The 18,655-nt window shown below is 37.5% G+C and overlaps 1 protein-coding gene across 4 annotated transcripts in view; it reads left to right on the top strand.

Moving 5' to 3' along the window:
* The window catches only part of LOC135205629 (AP-2 complex subunit alpha-like), a 205,260-nt gene that overhangs the window by 135,496 nt on the left and 51,109 nt on the right, over positions 1-18,655 (top strand). For all 4 annotated transcript variants that reach the window (XM_064236426.1, XM_064236424.1, XM_064236427.1 and 1 more), the window contains exons 11-13: positions 1,857-1,988; positions 2,153-2,350; positions 3,913-4,080. In XM_064236426.1, coding sequence (XP_064092496.1) covers positions 1,857-1,988; positions 2,153-2,350; positions 3,913-4,080 — 498 coding nt within the window. The remainder of the gene's footprint in view (positions 1-1,856; positions 1,989-2,152; positions 2,351-3,912; positions 4,081-18,655) is intronic.

Here is an 18,655-nt window from a genome sequence, read left to right on the forward strand (position 1 = left end):
TTGATTTGAGACACTAGTAAAAAAGATATGTCCGTCTCCAACAATTGTCAGATACAAACATTAGCATAATGATTAATTATTATGGCGGGGCAATCCACCGTAATATTGGTAAATCATGGATTGATATGAAGAAGGATATAATGGCATCATTCAACCATATATTCAGTTCCAAAGAAAATCAACGTCATGGACTTTGTCCAAAAGGGGAAGATTCTTGGTGCTATTTTCAGCGCAGCATAGCAATGGGTAAAGAAAGAGAGAAAATAGAGTTCAAGAGATCTTCAACAGTTATCAATTTAGATGCTAAGAGTGAAAGGAAAATAAAGGCTGTGTATGAAGCCCTGTCTGAGAAAGAATTGCTTGAACGCTGCGTTCGCGGTCTTACACAAAACGCGAATGAAAGTTTTCATTCAAAAATTTGGAACAGAGCACACAAGACTAAGCTTGCTGGAGCACAAAGATAATCAATTAATTAATATTCCTATTCATAATAATTTCCCATTAATACTCAAAAATAAAAACTAAAACCATAAAATTAATGGTAACACAGTCTTTTACCTTTTTTTATGTACCTAAAACTTTGAAGGCCCGTTTCTCAAAACATAAGTTTTTCACCTTCAAAATGTATCTCCTCCCTTAGTATTGGACCAATCTAAATGAAATTTCATATACAATATGGGGAAACATGGTAGATTGAAAAAAAGCCAGGGATTTTTAATATTTTGAGTTTCTGATTTTTGGCAATTTTTTTTCCTGTAATTTTTCCGGGATAGTTTCATTAAAAAAAAAAAATTCATATCTCGAAAAATAATTGAAAAATCAAAAATCCCCGGCTTTATATCAAAGGTCCATATGTGTTTTATACGTGGTTCAAATCTCATCCCTTAAAACCAAAAAGCAGAGGAGGAGATGCATTTTGAAAATGGCCATTTTTGGCCGAAAAATGCTCTGGCGTCACAAAACCTAAGGTCACTGAACAAAATTTTTTTCCCCAGAAGTTCCACACAATATCCTTTAACAAACCCCCTATATATCAACATCCTGTCGTTAAAAAAGTCGGAAACCGGCCGATCCCCTTAACATATCCTCAAGCAGTGTTCTTTACTAGAGTGGAAAATATTGCCATTCGTGCATGCATGTACACAAGTATGAACTCGGGTTGACCTTTTAATTTACATTGTGCAAAAAAACGTAGAATATTGGTAGTATGTACATATTTGGTAGTGCATATCTGTAAATGTCTTGTGTATTATGGGATGTTAATTCTTTTTCATTTATATAGCAAAGACTCAGTCAGTTATGTGTACACCATTTGTATTTAGGAAAAATGTTTTTCATTCGTCACACCAAATGACCAGAGCATTTCTATTGATTCATAAACATTGCCAGGTTATTTAGTAGTTTCTCACGGGACATGAGGGCTCTGTACTCATCTATCAATCTGGTAGCCCCAGTTTGCTTCTTGCGGCCACTCAGTACAGAATCAAGGAATTTATTTCGGGTGATTAGAAATTAATTTCTGTATAATGTGGTTCTGATCCCATGATAAACTGTAGGTCCCGTTGCTAAGAAATCAATTGGTTCCTTCACCACAAAAAGATCTAATCCTTTGGGACGTGCCCTAGGAGAACAGTTAATCAGCCCAGTGGTCTGGTAAAACTTAAGATATCCACACCAGTAAGGAAAATTAAGCTTTAATTGTAAGGAACACAGTGGGCCAGGGTTATGGATGTCATGACATAACAATAGAATTGAAGTTCTTCCAAGATGTGATTTCATATATATATATACTAATGTACAGTGCCACCTTTCCCTCCATTATGTATTACTTTGATTGAATTATTTTTTTCTTCCAGGCATTGCAAGCCCCAGCTTGCCATGAAAATATGGTAAAAGTTGGAGGCTACATCCTTGGTGAATTTGGCAATTTAATAGCAGGAGATTCAAGATCAGCACCAGCTGTACAATTCCAGTTACTACATTCTAAGGTATGAAATAGTTGGATGGTGCAGATGTTCTGTATATAACTATCATGTTATCTTAAAGGAAAAATGCTGTAAAATAACCCTAGGGCTTTTTTTTTTTACTTTGACTTAACAAAACATTACTACCCTTTATTCTATCTGACATCTAAAATATTTTCTTATTCCAGTATCATTTGTGTTCACCTGGAACCAGAGCATTACTCCTCACCACTTACATTAAGTTCATCAATCTTTTCCCTGAAATCAAAGGACAAATACAAGAAGTCTTGAAGTCTAATTCTAATCTAAGGTCATCCGATGCAGAACTCCAACAACGAGCTTCAGAATATCTTCACCTCTCAATTACCACTACCACAGATGTCTTGGTAAGTACATCTGTTTAAAAAAAGAACACTCCTTTTTGTACTGAAATTTCTTTTATTGATTAAAAAAAATACATGGGAAGAGTATTGTGTCTTGTTTGTTTGGACTAAATTACAACTTGAGTATGGTGAAGGCCATTATAACTTCTGGTGACTGGGTGCTGGTAGCAGAATCAGAAATACTTAGTCATAAAATAAAAAAAAAAATATTAGAGAGGAATGGTGAGGATAGGATTGATCCAATATTAAGCACAACCAGACATCTGGCAACTAGAAAGCAGTGAAGGAAAAAGTTAATTCTGGAAAGTGGCTACATGGATCCTGGTAGATGAATGTAGGGGTGAATGCAGTAAGTAAGGAAAATAGTAACAATGTGGATGGAAGCAAAATAAATTTCTGGACTAGCGATGAAAGTATTTCAAGGTACATAAATGGCAAAAATTACCTGCAAGGCTTGTTCTTCTCTCTGCAATAGAAGACAGGATGGTAGTACAGTCGAACCTTGGATTTCGTATGGCCAGGTTTTGGTAGACTTTTTCTGACTAAAATTTTACTCTGGTTTCTTAAATATCCTCAGATTTTGTATACCAGGAAACGCTCCTTATAGGGACCACTGCATGACTAGGCCCTGTACTGAGCGCCCAAACAAAGCATCCTGTGCTCTCTCGTGGCCCATCCTGCTTTTGTGTTTGTTTTTTGTGCTTTTTTATTCAAGTGCAACTGCTAAATAAGCCATCATGGAACCATAGGAAGTTCCAAGTGCCAGACCTGTAAGTAAAAATGGCGAGAAACATTATAGAATTTAAGAAAGTACTTGTAGCAAAGTGTTGGAGGGTGTTACATGCCGATCACAGTAAGAAAATGCCTACAAATAATGCTGTTAGTGAATTTAAGGTCAGAAGAGGCTGTTTTGAAAAATTCAGTAACCGAACGGGCATACATAATATGCCTACTTTTGTGATTAAGGACATGTTTGCAAAGTGGAGTGATGTAAAAAAATTTTGTGGAGAAGTATCATCCCAACAAAGTTGTAATCCATGTTTCCTACACGTTTTAATGACTGTGCCTTGTGTCACCTTATAGAGAGGCCAGAAACAAATCTCTCTGGACAGTTTTTGTTGTGCAACAGGGGTCCAGTGACTCTAAAGCTGATCCTAGTCCAGTAAAAACCAAAGAGGGGAAGTAACCAGAGATAGTGCTAGTAATAAACAAAGAGGAGTAACCTGGAAATTATTGTTTCACCATGCATGCCCCACCTTAAGTAATGTCCTCAGTTTTCATGTAAACTGTATGCAGTGAGACTTGTAGGGCTATGAAACAGTTTTGCGTTATCTAGTTTCTCATTCAAACCCCCAGTAATCATGAATATGCCGGCAGGATCCATAAGAAAACTTGTATGAGGGAAGTATATTTCAGAATAGAAAAGGAATTTCACGTTTTCGACATACAGCATACTAGCTTGTCAAACACTTAATATTTCTTATGCTATACCAGATCCAGATCCCAAGAAGTTAAAATGATTGTCTTGTTTATTTGTTTGGAGTAACTTAAGTTACTTCTTTCAGGCAACAGTATTAGAGGAGATGCCACCGTTTACAGAAAAAGAATCTTCCATCTTAGCTGTCCTGAAGAAAAAGAGTGGTCGAATGTCAGCACAAGAAGCACAGAAAGAAGCGCGAGTGCAAGCTAGAGAAAACAGTGCAGCTCCAGCAGTAGAAAAGGCTCAATCGCAGGTAGATTATTTTGTACTTTTTTGTAGTTGATGATAGGTATATATAATGACCCCACTACATAATTATGAAAAACTCGAAAGTGGATGGTTATGTAGCTTGTTATATCTAGTTACAAAAGCAATGATTATTTTCATTGATTGCTTTGGTATCCCGCATGAGATACTTAATTATTTTTAAATTGATTGTGAACTTTGTCAGTTTGCTTTCAGAATTAGAATAAAAATATAAAGGGGGAAATTCCTTGTGCAGATAACCATATCCATATACAAAAAGTATAGTTTATATGTGCATGGTTTCCAGCCAAGTTTTGTATAAGATATCATTTGCCTTATATATGTCAGGTGTATACAGTTTGAACTGTGACACCTTGCTGAGGCCTCTCTAAGGAGAGTATACATATTCATTCCTTTTTCTTCAGTTTAATTGAAAGCAGTAGAATAGTCTCCCATGAAGTACAGTTAATATAGATGCTCGTAAAAAAGCTTACAGTACCATGTGAAACCACTATACAGGAATGCCTTAATTCTTTTTAATTATGTTGCTCTTTTTGTATGTAATTACTTTAAGTAACCTTTAATTATTTGTATAGTCTATTTTTTGTTGTTGATATAGGCCTTCTGTTCAACTTCTGCTCAAGCTGAAGTGTAAAATAATTATAATAGAAAGGGAGTATGTAGTTGTACTGTTTGTGCTTGCTTTTCTCTATTACATTGCCTTAACACTCATTAGGTCCTACCCACAAATAAAATTTAAATGAAATTTGATATCAATAGGTGAAAATCTTATAATTTTACAAAAATTATGCTTCCTTGTACCTTTATTTTTCCTTTACCAGAGTAATTCAGGTAATTAATAAACAAACAAGAAAAGCATTATATTTCCCTTTTATAGTTGGAAAAGTAAATGGTTCATAAAGTCATGTCTTAGATAGACTTTTATGGAACTTGCATATCCTCAGTTTTTAACTCCAATTGTAAATCAGTGTAGTGAGATAAAAACTTGGATATTTTATGTGTAAATAGTCATAAAATAAATAAAATGCTGTAAAATTTAAAATGCTACTGTATTTGACTTGATTTTGTTTTGATTTGGATTTATTTAAAAGAAGTGTTTCACTTATAAACATTAAGGTAAAATAAGCATTTATGTTTATATTACAAACATGCATTATTAATTATCTTGCATTAGATGGAGATTATACAGTATACCATTTCTACACTGAACTTGCCATTGTCATCCCCCCTCTGTTATCCTGCTTATTTGTCACCTTTAATAACATTAAACAGCAAAAGAAAATTATTAGCTGTCTTATGAACATCTGTCTTGAGGCAACAAGATAAGCAAGAAACCCAGCTTTTTTATGTTAAATTTCTACAGTAATATTTTATTTTTCCTGTTGGCCATTTTCTTATAAGTTACTTACCAAGTTTTTAACTTGCGTGGCAGCTTAAATTTTGAAATTTGCTGTGGTGGTTCTATTGTTTTAGTAGGTAACTAGCCCACCCACTTCTGGGGAAGAATAGTTACAACACAGCTGAAGAGTCCAGTTCATTTCTGCCGGTCAACAACTTAGCTTCAGTTGTTTTAGCAGCTTGATTTTGGATTTTAGTGATGATGTATTCTTTCTGTTGGTAGGTTTTGCACTATTTATAGTTTGCTTAGGATTTCTTTAACCTGACTTTTCTCTGATTAAGACATTTTTCAAGGACCATGTCTGACTCAAGTGCCACAGGTTTTGGTTTTGCATCAAATTCGACAATACTAGACTGACGAAAGCCCCTTACGCTTCACGTACCTTTTGTATTAATTGCAGAGAACAGATTTGCTCAATTGATTTGACTAGTGATGAATGTAAGGACTAGGATCAGGGAAAATGGAAACTTTTAAAGGCATATCTTCACAAACTTGAGAGAGACTGGATGAGGAAGGCTAGCAACCAAAGCTAGGAATTTAGCTAACCAAGTATAGTTTAGCCAACTGTATTTTCTTTTAAATCAGGTGTAGCAGATTTATTTGTTTTGCCTTCACCTGTAACTGCCTTTTCTCCCATTACCAGCCCTCTGACTTTTCCTCCTACCCCGTTACCTGGCTCCCATGCTTCCGACCCCAATCCCATTGCTAGGCTCAAAGCCAGATTTGACCAGAAATTCAGTCCACTTGTCAATACTATGGCCTAGTTAGGGCATCTATTAAGGTCCTTGTGGACAAAGTTAGTGTTAGTGACAAAGGTGCCATTGCAGTGTTAGTGGAGGTGGTGACTAGTCCTGCTAATGTTCCTTGACAAAGATCCCTGTCAGACTCCCCTAAACCTGGGAGGAAGCATACTGGAAGTCCAGGGGAGGTTGGTGGGGTTGCCTATGGGTTGTTGCCCCCTTAGTTGAGCCTGTTGTCTGGTCGCAGGTCTCGGTGGATAGCCATTGGAAAGACGTCCATGAGGATGTGCATTCATTGACCTCTAGTGATACGGACTCCAGTGCAGACGAGGTGCCAGTGGCACTTTGATGAGTCTCGGCTGTTGAAGAGGCATATTTCAGCTGCTAATTACGCTTCTCCTTTCCCCTGTAAGCAGCTAAGGGAATCGAAGCACAGTCCACAGCCTTCTTGTAGCTTCTGGCACAGTCCTGAGTGCTTGTCTCTGGACTTCCTGTTGTGGAGCACCAGTATATTTGGCATCAAAGCTCTCTTTCAGCTCTCGAAAGCACTCGTCGTCTTTTAAGCTTCCATCTGCCTCTCCTGAGTGCTCAGTGGCTCCTGAGCACCCAGCAGCTCCTGAGCACCCACACCTGGCGCCACACTCCTGCCGACTTTGCTACGTCAGTTTCATCAGCCCCCATGGTGCATGGTCCTTCGTTGGAGCCAATTCAGCACCAACTTAGTAACAATGTGGGCTTTTACAGAAGTGTCATGCAGTAGCACAAGAACAGTCAGACTTGGCTCCTCCAATTTCATCCGACAATGAAACTATCGATGAGGAACACTCCTACAGCTTACGCAGCTCTCCTTTAGTTATTTTCTGGTCAGATTTCTGACATTTTTCACCCCAGCAGCCCCGCTGCATTGGCTTTTATGGTGAGGAAACAGCCTGTTGAGTCTTCTAGGCTTCCCAAGATGGTCCTTTCCTCCTCTTCAAGGAAAGCCTTGACTGAGATAGATGGGTGGCTCTCAGGGAAGAGGAAGCTTGGCAAGGCTGTCCTCTGTATCCTTCCCTCTCACCTTCTGCAGAGCTACCTTGCTTATGCCACCAGAGAAGCTCTTCCTTTTGGAGTCGCTGCCTCCTCCCGGGGGGACTTCTACAGCCTGATGATCGGCTTTTGTGTCTGCCAAGATTATGTTCGCGTCAACAGAGCTCGACCATCTAGCGCGAAATATTTTTAAGGTCTTTGAAGTGTTCAGCTTTTTAGATTGAACTGTGGAACCCCTTGCTAAGATCTTAGACTGTGGCTTTTTTTCAGGGGATGTGTCTTCTGACTGGCTGGGTGTTCTCTCTTGTGCAGACAAAACCATTAGAGATGGATCCCTGGAACAGGTTTTATTATTTTCTCTGGGGGAAATGAAGAAGAGGGTACTGTGGTGTGCCTTCACCACCCAAGGGGTCACTTCCACCCAGAAATCTTCTTCCCTATTCTCACCTTTGAATCGACTTCATCTTTTTCCTTGGGCTACGGTGGAGGAGATAGCCTCTGATTTTCAGAACAAATCAACACAAGATCTGGCTCGGTGAATTAAGCGTCCTAAGGAGTCGATCTTGTTTGGCACTAGGACAATCTCCCCTCTTAAACAGCAGCCTTTTGGGGCAGTAGAGTAAGATTCCAGTCTCGCCCTCGCTCAAACTCATGCTCAGTTAGGCCAGTCAAGAACTCCACTAAACCTTCCTCTCTCATAAGTAAGGATCCAGTCCTCCATGTGCCAGTGGGAGCCAGACTTCTTCATTTTTTGGAAAAATGAGAAGTCAAAGGTGTGGAATCTTGGATTTTGAAAGTTCTAAGTAAGGGCTACTCCATCCCATTCAGGGAGAAGCCTCCCTTAGTTTCGATTCCTATCAGTGACAGCCTACTCCTTAGGCTCAGAGAGGTTTTTGGCCCTGTTGGAAGAGGTCTCTTCCCTTCTCAGGAAGGAAGCTGTAGAGGTGGTCGAGGATGTGAGCACTGAGGATTTTTATAACTGTCTGTTTGTGGTCCCCAAGTCATCTTGAGGTTGGAGACTCGTCCTCAATGTCAGTGCCTTGAATTTCTTCGTCCAGAAGATGAAATTCAGGATGGCAACGAACCATTCAGTCCTGTCATCCATTCATTAGAGTAACTGGATGGTAACCATCAATATGTGGGACGCTTACTTCCATGTCCCCAGAAGTATTCGAGGTTCGTGTACAGCTCCTCAAGTTTTCACTCATGTTTTCGCACCTGTAGCAATGTGGCTCCACCTCATAGGGATCAACACCTGCCTCAATTTAGACAATTGGCTTCTTTGCTCTCCCTCGAGAAAAGTGCACGGAGGACCTACGGAAGACCCTTCTCCTCGCCCAGGATCTGGGCTTTCTAGCCAACTTACAAAAGTCGCATCTGATTCAGACTCGGGTAATTCTTTATTAGGGGATGATGCTTGACTCTGAATTTACAGGCTTTTCCATCCCCCAAAAGAGTCTATTCATGCCTTCAGGCAGTTCAAAGCTTTCTCTCTCTCTTCCTTCCTGTTCGGCCAAGAAATGGATGATTGTTCCAAGAACTCTCATCCATTGAGAAGTTTGTCCCTTTAGGAAGATTCCATATGAGGGTACTGCAATTCTTCTTGAAAGACAGTTGGAACGGGAAAACTCATCCGGACTCGTTTGTGTTTCCCATCATACTAGAAATCAAGGAAGACCCTCGGTGTTGGCTATCAGAAGGAAGGCTTTTAAAAGGGTCTTCTCTCCTTCCCTTTAAGCCCCACCCTAGCCTTATACCTGGAAGAGATGGAAATTTCCTAGAAGTGGTCCTAGGAAGAGAGGAAACTTCACATCAGTGTAAGAAAACGTTTAAAGTAGTAACCTTTAACAAGACATTAGCAGTCCATTCAGATAACACAACATGAAGAATCAGGGAGGTAATCACACTTTCTCCCACTATGAAGCAGCAAAGGATCTGCTTTTGTGGGAGCAGAAAAATTGCACCAAGATTGTTACATGATTCATCCAGAGCAAGCTGAATGTTCTGGCAGGCAAGCTAAGTTTATGCAGACGGGTTCTACCAATGTAGTGAACTCTGAATCCACAGGTATATACTGACCTGTGGTAACTGTCACGAATGCCATCAATAGACCTACAGGCAGCCCCCAGTTATCAGCAGGGATTGTGTTCTGACAGCTTGATTATAAGTGAAAATTGCCGATAATTGAAAATCAGCAATTTTTGGGGCTTATTGGCACCAATAACCAGGTTTTGGCGCCAATATCCAGTTTACAGCACCTCTTTTAGGTATGTATTGACACCAATACTCTATTATGGGCTCTGACAACTGGAATCGGTGTATTTCGGCACCAAAAATCAAATTGCCAATTTTTGGCACTAGAGAAGCCATTCAGCATGGTAAGGGAAGTTATAAGCAAGTTTTTAACCCACCACCATACTTCAGTGACCCTTGTGGCTCCGTTTTGGCATCTAAAGGAGTGGTTCCTAGACCTTCTCAGGCTGCAAGTGAACTTTCCAAGACTTCTGTCATAGAGACAAAATCTTCTCACAGCCGCATTTAATCAGTAAAACCGAGGGCTATCCACTCTTTCTCTGACAGGCTTCAGAATGAAAGTGCTTTGCAAGACAGCTGCAGAGGTGATTGCAAAGTGTAGTCAGTCTTCTTGTAGGGCCTACAAGGCCAAGTGAGCAGTTTTCCACAGCTGGTGTCGAAGACATAATGTCTCTTCTTCTAAAACCTCTGTAACACAGATTGCAGATTTTTGCTCTTTTGAAGTCTTCTAGATATTTAGCTTTGTCTACCATCAAAGGGTACAGAGCCATGCTGAGTTATGTTTTTAAACACCGAGACCCAGATCTGTTGTCTAATTAGGATATTAGCAAACTTCCTAGTGCTTCTACTTCTACTTTTCCTACTTTTTCAGACTACCTCCTTACTTAGTCCTCCTTTGCCTACTTTTTTGAGGAAACTCCGACAATTACTAAAATGTTTGAAATGACAAAAAAAAACTTTGCTTATAATAAAATAGATATACGAGTACATGAGTTTGTTGCATGGGTGCAGCAACATGGTTTGTGATTGATTTGTTGATAAACTACATTATTAGTGATGATGATTTTGGTTTATATATACTCTGTCGTCAAATGTTATAGAGAGTGCAAAGTTGGAGAAATCATTTGCTGAACTGAAGAAAATTTCAGATGAAATTGCTTCTCTAAACAAGAAGAAAAAATGAGTGATAGTGCATCTCAGTGACTGACAAATTTAGTACAGTGGACCCCCCGTATTCGCGTTCTCTGGATTCGCGGACTCACACATTCCCGGATTTCTCTCGAGAACGTTTCCCTGCATTATTCGCGGAAAATTCGCGCATTCGCGGTATTTTTCTATGAGAAATATCCACAAATTCCTGGGGTTTGTTATCAATTTCATCATAAAATGCACTTTTTGTGATAAAACTATTAAAAAAACCAAGTATGAAAATTTTTAGTGGTTTTTCTTAAGTTTCAACTAACAAAATAGGCTATTTTTAGCATTTTTATAGGGGTTCCAAACATTTCGCGGATTTCTAACTATTCCGGTGGGGGGTCCTGGGGGGGGGTGGTTACGTAATCACCCCCCGCGAATATGGGGGGACCACTGTATATGCAACCTCTATTTTTTTAACTATTGATATTTAATCTGATTGATTATACCTTCTTTGCATATTACTTAAGTATTATTGAATGTTAGTCAAAGGCTTATTTCATTGAAAATCTGTTGTGGATAATGTTGCATAACTGAATCAAATAGATTAATAAAAAAGGGTGAAACTAAATGCAAGGACCTAGTAACTTTTGTTGTAAAATAGAACAAGCTAGAAAAATACCTCTCGTTACTATGTTGATCAGGGGTGAGCCATGGTGGGGATTCCCCCTTTCAAAAAAAAAAAAAAAAAAAAAAAAAAAAAAAATTAATATAATGGAGCAAGTAACCGTTTCTTGCTTGTAGAGATTTGATTTTTCTTTGATAATGAATTTTTAACGTTACTACTTGTTTGCATTTTAATGCTTAAAATATCCCATTTGAAATATCACATTATATTCATGTGGCACTCCTGCTTTAAAATTATAACTCCTACTTTTTTTCTTTTTTTGAGGGAGGGTCAGATTCCTACTTTTTTTTAAGGACTGCTAGGTGGCTTGCAATAGAAATCAAATTACTGCTATGAGGCCTGCACTAGCAATCAAATAAGTCCTTTTGACATGACCAAGTAGGAGAGGACAGACTTGAAAATATAGGAACACTCTTTACCCATCTTTTAAGTTAAAGATCACAAAATCCGAGGTGTCACTACCTCATTGCCTTGTAACCTTCAATGAACAATGCCATCATATGATTAACAAAAACAGGTTTTGAGTGATGAGTGTATTAACTTGTGATGAGTATCAGTATTACATGCCATCAATTTTGGGGAATGGAGTGGGAAAGAGGTTCCATGATTGTAGTGGCCAATAGATTTAGCAATGGCAACTTTTAGGTGGCTCGGCTTAGCATTTGTGACTGTTTACCGAGTCAGTTGTGTTCTTGACTGGAAGGATGTATGTTGGGCTTGTCTCTCACATAATATACTTGGTAAAATGCACGGTTGTCTTGCAAAAGAGGTCTAAAAATGGATTGTAAATGTATTTATTTCCTGAGAAAGGTAGGGAGAATTTTATAAAATTTTCTTTTCTTACCCCATGTCCATTTCCATGTCTTCCTCTTTCCATTGATCTGTTATTTTCCCAAACTGGCCTACCTTAAAGTTGCTTGGTCTGGGGTGCTGCATATTGTTTTTTTAGCCTGGCTCTTAAGGGTTAAACATAACTTGTTATCACATCCACCCATTGGAGGTGTAATTCAGTTTTTGTCACTTTATTTGCATGAAGTGGAGAGTATTTGAAAATTGCTGTACCCTGGGTCCGTTGTCAGTGGCTGGCATGGTGTTCGGGGATGAAGCATAGGAGGTATTCCTTCTATTCTCTATCTGTTCGCTTTGATATAGGGTGTCAAGTCTTGGGGAGCCTGGAATACTGTATACCTGGAGTACCCACCTGTCTGTAAGTGGATGGGTAGTGGCTTTTATTTTGTGTTGGTAACAGTGTTGTCTAGTTTGTTTATTGTGGTACTGCAACCAGAGCAAGGGCACTTTTTGTATGCTTTGCTAACCATCAGATTACTCTTTCACTGCAAAGCTCCCACGTAAGTAGAAGTGCTCCATGGCTATACCGCCACGCCTCTGCAGGTTGAAATGAGTACCAATGTGTGATTCAGCTGTGTAATTACATGATAAGTTTTTTGTATGAAAATATGCATTTTCACAATAAAATAAAGTTTCATATTTATACTTACCATTTAATTACAGAATCTGAGTCCTCCCTCCTTCCCTCTCATGGTCATAGGAGACAAACCAATTTAGCTCTTTAGCTGTGTTGTACATATTCTTCCCAGAAAGTGGGCGGGCCTAGTTACTTACACTAAAACAATAGAAGCGCTACCGCGAATTTCAAAATTGTGAGTTAGAAACTGTAGCTATGTAATTACTAGGAAAGTATATATAAAACTTATTTTTATTATGCAAATTCATTCTTGTAAACTGATATTAGGTATTATAAAACTCGGTTGATATTTGCAACAGCATAGTCATCATTAAAGGGACTGGATTTTAAAAATCAAATTCATACTCTGACAGACATGAAATTTTGTCAAATTTTCCATGACTGCATATAACATTTGACTGTTTGAAAATGTAAGACTTTATCCAAATTAATTTTAGCTTTATAGTCATGGAAGGTTTCCCACCCTCAAACTGGATTGTATGATGTTTCTGTGCTCAGGATACACATTGAAAAATTGCTGTTTAAAACTGATTGACGGTACAATTTCTTCCTTCTGGAGGCACCATATGGATAAATTGTACTTCTGTTACGGTCTAATTTATGTCAAAGTAACTTGTGACTACCTGACCTGATGATAAACTTCTCCAACTAGATCAGCACTTATTTCCAAAAGTAAGCTAAAAATTTACTACCCTTGGTGCTCAATTATTTTTTAATAATTCCAGTATGTTAGCACACTATCATTTAGTCCCTTAACCCTTAAACGCCGAAGCGGTAAAAATAAAAAACTCCCCCGAATTCCGGAGCCGGTTTTGAGTGAGCGCGGAAGCGGAAAAAATAATTTTTTCAAAAAATCACAGCGCGCTTAGTTTTGAAGATTAAGAGTTCATTTTTGGCTCCTTTTTTTGTCATTGCCTGAATTTTAGTATGCAATCATCAGAAAGGAAAAATAATATCATTATCATATGTAAATAATGCGATATATGGTAGTGAAAAAAAAAATCATACATAATTGTATTAAAATCACGCTGTGCAAGAAACGGTAAAAGCTAACGAGTTTATTTTTTTTCGTTGTATTGTACACTAAATTGCAATCATTTTGATATATAATACATTGTAAAACAATAAAAGCAACACCGGGAAAATATTATCACAAAATTATGTACGAATTCGTAATGTGCGGACGTAAAAAAATATTTTTTTCAAAAATTCACCGTAAATCTCCATATTGTTCTAGAGACTTCCAATTTGTTTCAAAATGAATACAAATGATTGAATATTACGATACTGTAAGAGTTTTAGCTTACAATGCGTTTTTCGGACCATTTTGGTATCGTCAAAGGTTGATTTTTTTTTTTCCGAAACGTGGGTTTTTTTTCTGAGATTTATGCGTGATTTATATGCAAATATTTCGAAAATGAGAAAAGCTACAACCTTCAAATATTTTTCCTTTTATTTTACATGAAATTGCACACATTTTCATATATAAAACTCTATGAAATGCCTAATATGAAACGGAGCAAATTTTCCGAGAATTCGATGTACGCAATTCGGAGATTTATTGTGGAGAATCCGCGCGCGGAGGGAAGGAAAGTTTTTTTCATAAATTCACCATAAATCAAAATATTGTGCTAGAGACTTCCAATTTGTTGCAAAATGAAGGTAAATGATTGAATATTACTAAAATATAAGAGTTTTAGCTCACAATTGTGTTTTTCGACCATTTCGGTAGAGTCAAAGTTGACCGAACGTGGTTTTTTTTCTATTTATCGTGATTTATATGCAAATATTTAGAAAATGAGAAAAGCTACAAACTTCAATTATTTTTTGTTGTATTCTACATGAAATTGTGCACATTTTCATATATAAAACTTTATGTAACGGCTAATTTAAAATTGTGTAAACATTACCACAATCGCACGTATGATTTTTTCGGAAGAGTTACCGCGCGGACGTAAGGAAAATTTTATTTTTTTCATAAATTCACCATAAATCGAAATATTGTGCTAGAGACTTCCAATTTGTTAAAAATTGAAGTTAAATGATTGAATATTACTAAAATATAAGAGTTTTAGCTTACAATTGCGTTTTTCGATCATTTCGGTAGAGTCAAAATTTACCGAAGGTTGAAAATTTGTCACTTATCATTTTTTATATGAAAATATTTCAAAACTGATAAAAGCTACAACCATGGGTGTTTTTAGTTGTATTGTGCAGAAAATTGCGCACATTTCATATATAAAACTTTATGTAATGGCTAATTTTAAAATGGTGCAAACATTACCACAATCGCATGTATGATTTTTTTCGGAAGAGTTACCGCGCGGACGTAAGGAAAAAGTTTTTTCATAAATTCACCATAAATCGAAATATTGTGCTAGAGACTTCCAATTTGTTGCAAAATTAAGGTAAATAGTTGAATATTACTACAATATAAGCGTTTTAGCTTATAATTGCGTTTGTTCCGACACGGCATACAAACCATCGGTCCTTTTACAATAGGAAGGTACTAGCGGCAGCTGGATAGGTCGTAAGCTTTCGAACAAGGGGTTCGGTAGTTAACTGCTTGTCCGACAGGCGCCCGCGCGCGACTGGGAGGTAAACAAATCACTTTTGCTTTCGGCCTGCTGGCGTGTAGACGTGTATCATCGCTCTCTGCCCGCTTCATCGTCGTTGCTTTCGCATGGTTGTGTTTTTCTTTTTCTATTTATTTAGTGAAACTGAATTGTAAGTACAATAATTTCATATTTATTTCCATTGAATTCAATTGTGAATTAAAGGATCTTGGTTTCTCCACGCCCTAATACGATTACCCGCGAATGCCGGGACTGAAGGGCGTAAGTGCGGGAATTCATTTTTCCCAGAAATGATCCTCGTATTGTGTATGCTCGGTGCCGAGGGCGGGAGAGCGCTCGCTCCGAGCTTATATTTTGGTTGGAAATGTGTAGATGAAAATCGTTGGATCCCTCCCTCGCTCTTACGACCAGGGAGGCATTCCAAGGTTGGGCGAACACCAGTCTGTTCACAAAAGACTCAGATTCCTCCCACCAAGAAGTGAGTCTTCCTATTGTAAAAGGACCGAAGGTTTGTATGCCGTGTCGGAACAAATGACAATTTGTCCAAAATTGCATTTTTCCTAACTATACAAACTGAGATCCTTTTACACATTATTCCCACCTCATGCCACCCCTCACTCTGCAGTTTTTGCTTGGGCCAAAAGCAAAAGTGATTTGTTTACCTCCCAGTCGCGCGCGCGCGCCTGTCGGACAAGCAGTTAACTACCGAACCCCTTGTTCGAAAGCTTACGACCTATCCAGCTGCCGCTAGTACCTTCCTATTGTAAAAGGACCTCAGGTTTGTATAGTTAGGAAAAATGCAATTTTGGACAAATTGTCATTTTTCGACCATTTCGGTAGAGTCAAAGTTGACCGAAGGTTGAAATTTTGGCACTTATCGTTATTTATATGGATATATTTCAAAACTGATAAAAGTTACAATCATGACTATTTTTTTATTGTATTCTAAATGAAATTGCGCACATTTTCATATATAATACTTCATGTAACGGATAATTTAAAACGGTGCAAAAATTATGTCAAAGAGACGAAATAATTTTTGAGATGTGTCACTGATACTTTTTAGTGCGATAAGAAAGAAATTTGCGCTTGCACGCCTGCGTAATGATTGTAAACAAAACAACGCCTTGATCCGTGAACTCCCAGCATCCCCCAAGGCGCGTGATTCAAAAGTTTTCGGCTGGTAGGCCTATAAGTATTTTTCCGCGAATTTAAAAAAAAACTTTTTTGAGCCGACGTATGGTACGTCCATTCGGAAATCGGGGGAGATTTTGACTCGACGTTTAATACGTCCATTCGGCGTTTAAGGGTTAAGATTGATGTAATGAGTATGCTTATATATGGCTGAAACTCATGGTCAAACTTATGGCATATTTTTCTGGTTTTGAGGGTGATAACAAAACTAAGAATTAGAAAATTTGCATTAAATTCTGAATGTTATTGGTTTCCCAAAGATCTTTAGGTATTTGTTGATGACTAGCACCTAGAGATATTTTTCAGAATTTTATACACATTTTATAATGAGATTTGTCCTGGTATTCCATATTCATTTGTCTCATAAACAGGGTTATATAAGAGTATAGGTACATAATCCTTTTATCTTAAATCCTTGGGGCCAGATGTGCTTCGGTTTCTGGAATTTTTCGGATTTCAGAACTGTGGGGTCTGTAGCGTAATCAAACATCACTACTGTAGACAAAAGCAGTTTTTAAATTTTTTATGTTTTTTCATTATCATTATTTATTATTGAGTATAGTTTATTATTTATATTAATAATATTTGTTAAATGAATGCGAGGTGATTGACATCATCTTAACACATATTATTTTCAACAAAAATATACATAATTGAGCGTTGCCATGATCATGACTTTTTTACTGCTGATGGCATAATTTACTCAGTAATTTGCTTTATATAATTATATCTCGAAAACAAAAATTCAACAATAAGTTTAACTTTGATAACATAGTGGTATGAAAAATCCAGCGCAGTGAGTTGTTGTGATGAAATGTATGACTGCGAACTGATGATGACATAGAACAACCCTCTCCAAGATCGATGTGATGTATTTTATAGTTCGCCTTCTCAAGTTGAATTCAACTTGTGAATTTTAATGATAAGTAAGACTATAAAATACATTTCATCATATTGATCTTGGAGAGGGTTGATCTTTGTCATTGTCATCATCGGTTTGTAGTTGTACATGTGATCACGACGACACACTGTGGGATTTTCATACCACTATATTATTAAAGTTAAAATTATTGTCGTATTCTTATTTTCTGGAATAAATAATTATATAAAGCAAATTATTGAGTCATTTTTGCCCTCAGCAGTCAAACAATCACGATCGTGATAACCACCAAACTTGGTACCTCACAACATATGTCTATGAATGGAACAGAGGTAGAGAGCAGTCACTGGATAACAGATTTCCAGCCAATCAGGTTTTAGCTGTATTTTGTGTGAGAATGTATGTTAATAAATAAATTAGTACCTAGTTTTAAATTGTTTATTTTACTGATTACATGAAGAATAGAATGAATCCCTTTTCATTACGTTGAGTACAAAATTGTTGTTTCAGAGTTTTCTTCAGAAGATATTTACTAACCCTGCATTCAAAACAAATCCATTTCTTTAATCTCTCAAGGAATGTTAATCCATTTCTGTTTACCTGCTGGTCAAAACCTTTACAGTCCACGTGAATGACAACAAAAACAGCAAATTTTTTATAACATTATGAACACACACACACACACACACACACACACACACACACACACACACACACACACACACACACACACACTCTCTCTCTCTCTCTCTCTCTCTCTCTCTCTCTCTCTCTCTCTCTCTCTCTGCTTTGCATATGTATTAATATCTATTGTTAAAGAGACTCAAATTAGCATTCCTGAGAGAGAGAGATTATTTAGGACCATGGCTTGGGAGATGTACAATTATTTGATTATCTTGGGATGTTTTTTTTTAATCTTGGGATTTTCTAAGGGCAGTTCTGGGGATTTAGTAAGAAAAATAATCTTAGTAGCAGCACACGCCCAGATGACTCGCATCAGCCATCAATACCCCAAACTTCCAACCTTATGAATTGATGCTCTACCCTCCACAAAATTTTTTTGGTTTTTAGAATTTTGGGTAAAGGATTGTGTAAGTACATGTAGTAGGCATTTAACAAAATTTCAAGTTGTGAAAAATTGATTGCCCCAGAATGGGTTTTTGGACTGGAAGTGATGTACATATAATGTGCCTTTACTCTCTAGTATAAATATCACATCCAAAGCCCAGTTATTAAGGAATTACCTTCAATAATCCTCTTAATAACCTAGCCTTTCGTATGATGTGAGTTTGGTAGGTGAGGCTAGCAGCGACATTCAGTGTTAAAATGCACCGCCTTGTTGGGTGACTAAACCTAATTGTTTTGAATAAAAAGGGATATAATAAGTTTGTATTATTTTAG

Source organism: Macrobrachium nipponense, chromosome 24 (genome assembly GCF_015104395.2).
Source record: "Macrobrachium nipponense isolate FS-2020 chromosome 24, ASM1510439v2, whole genome shotgun sequence".
Classification (NCBI taxonomy): domain Eukaryota; kingdom Metazoa; phylum Arthropoda; class Malacostraca; order Decapoda; family Palaemonidae; genus Macrobrachium; species Macrobrachium nipponense.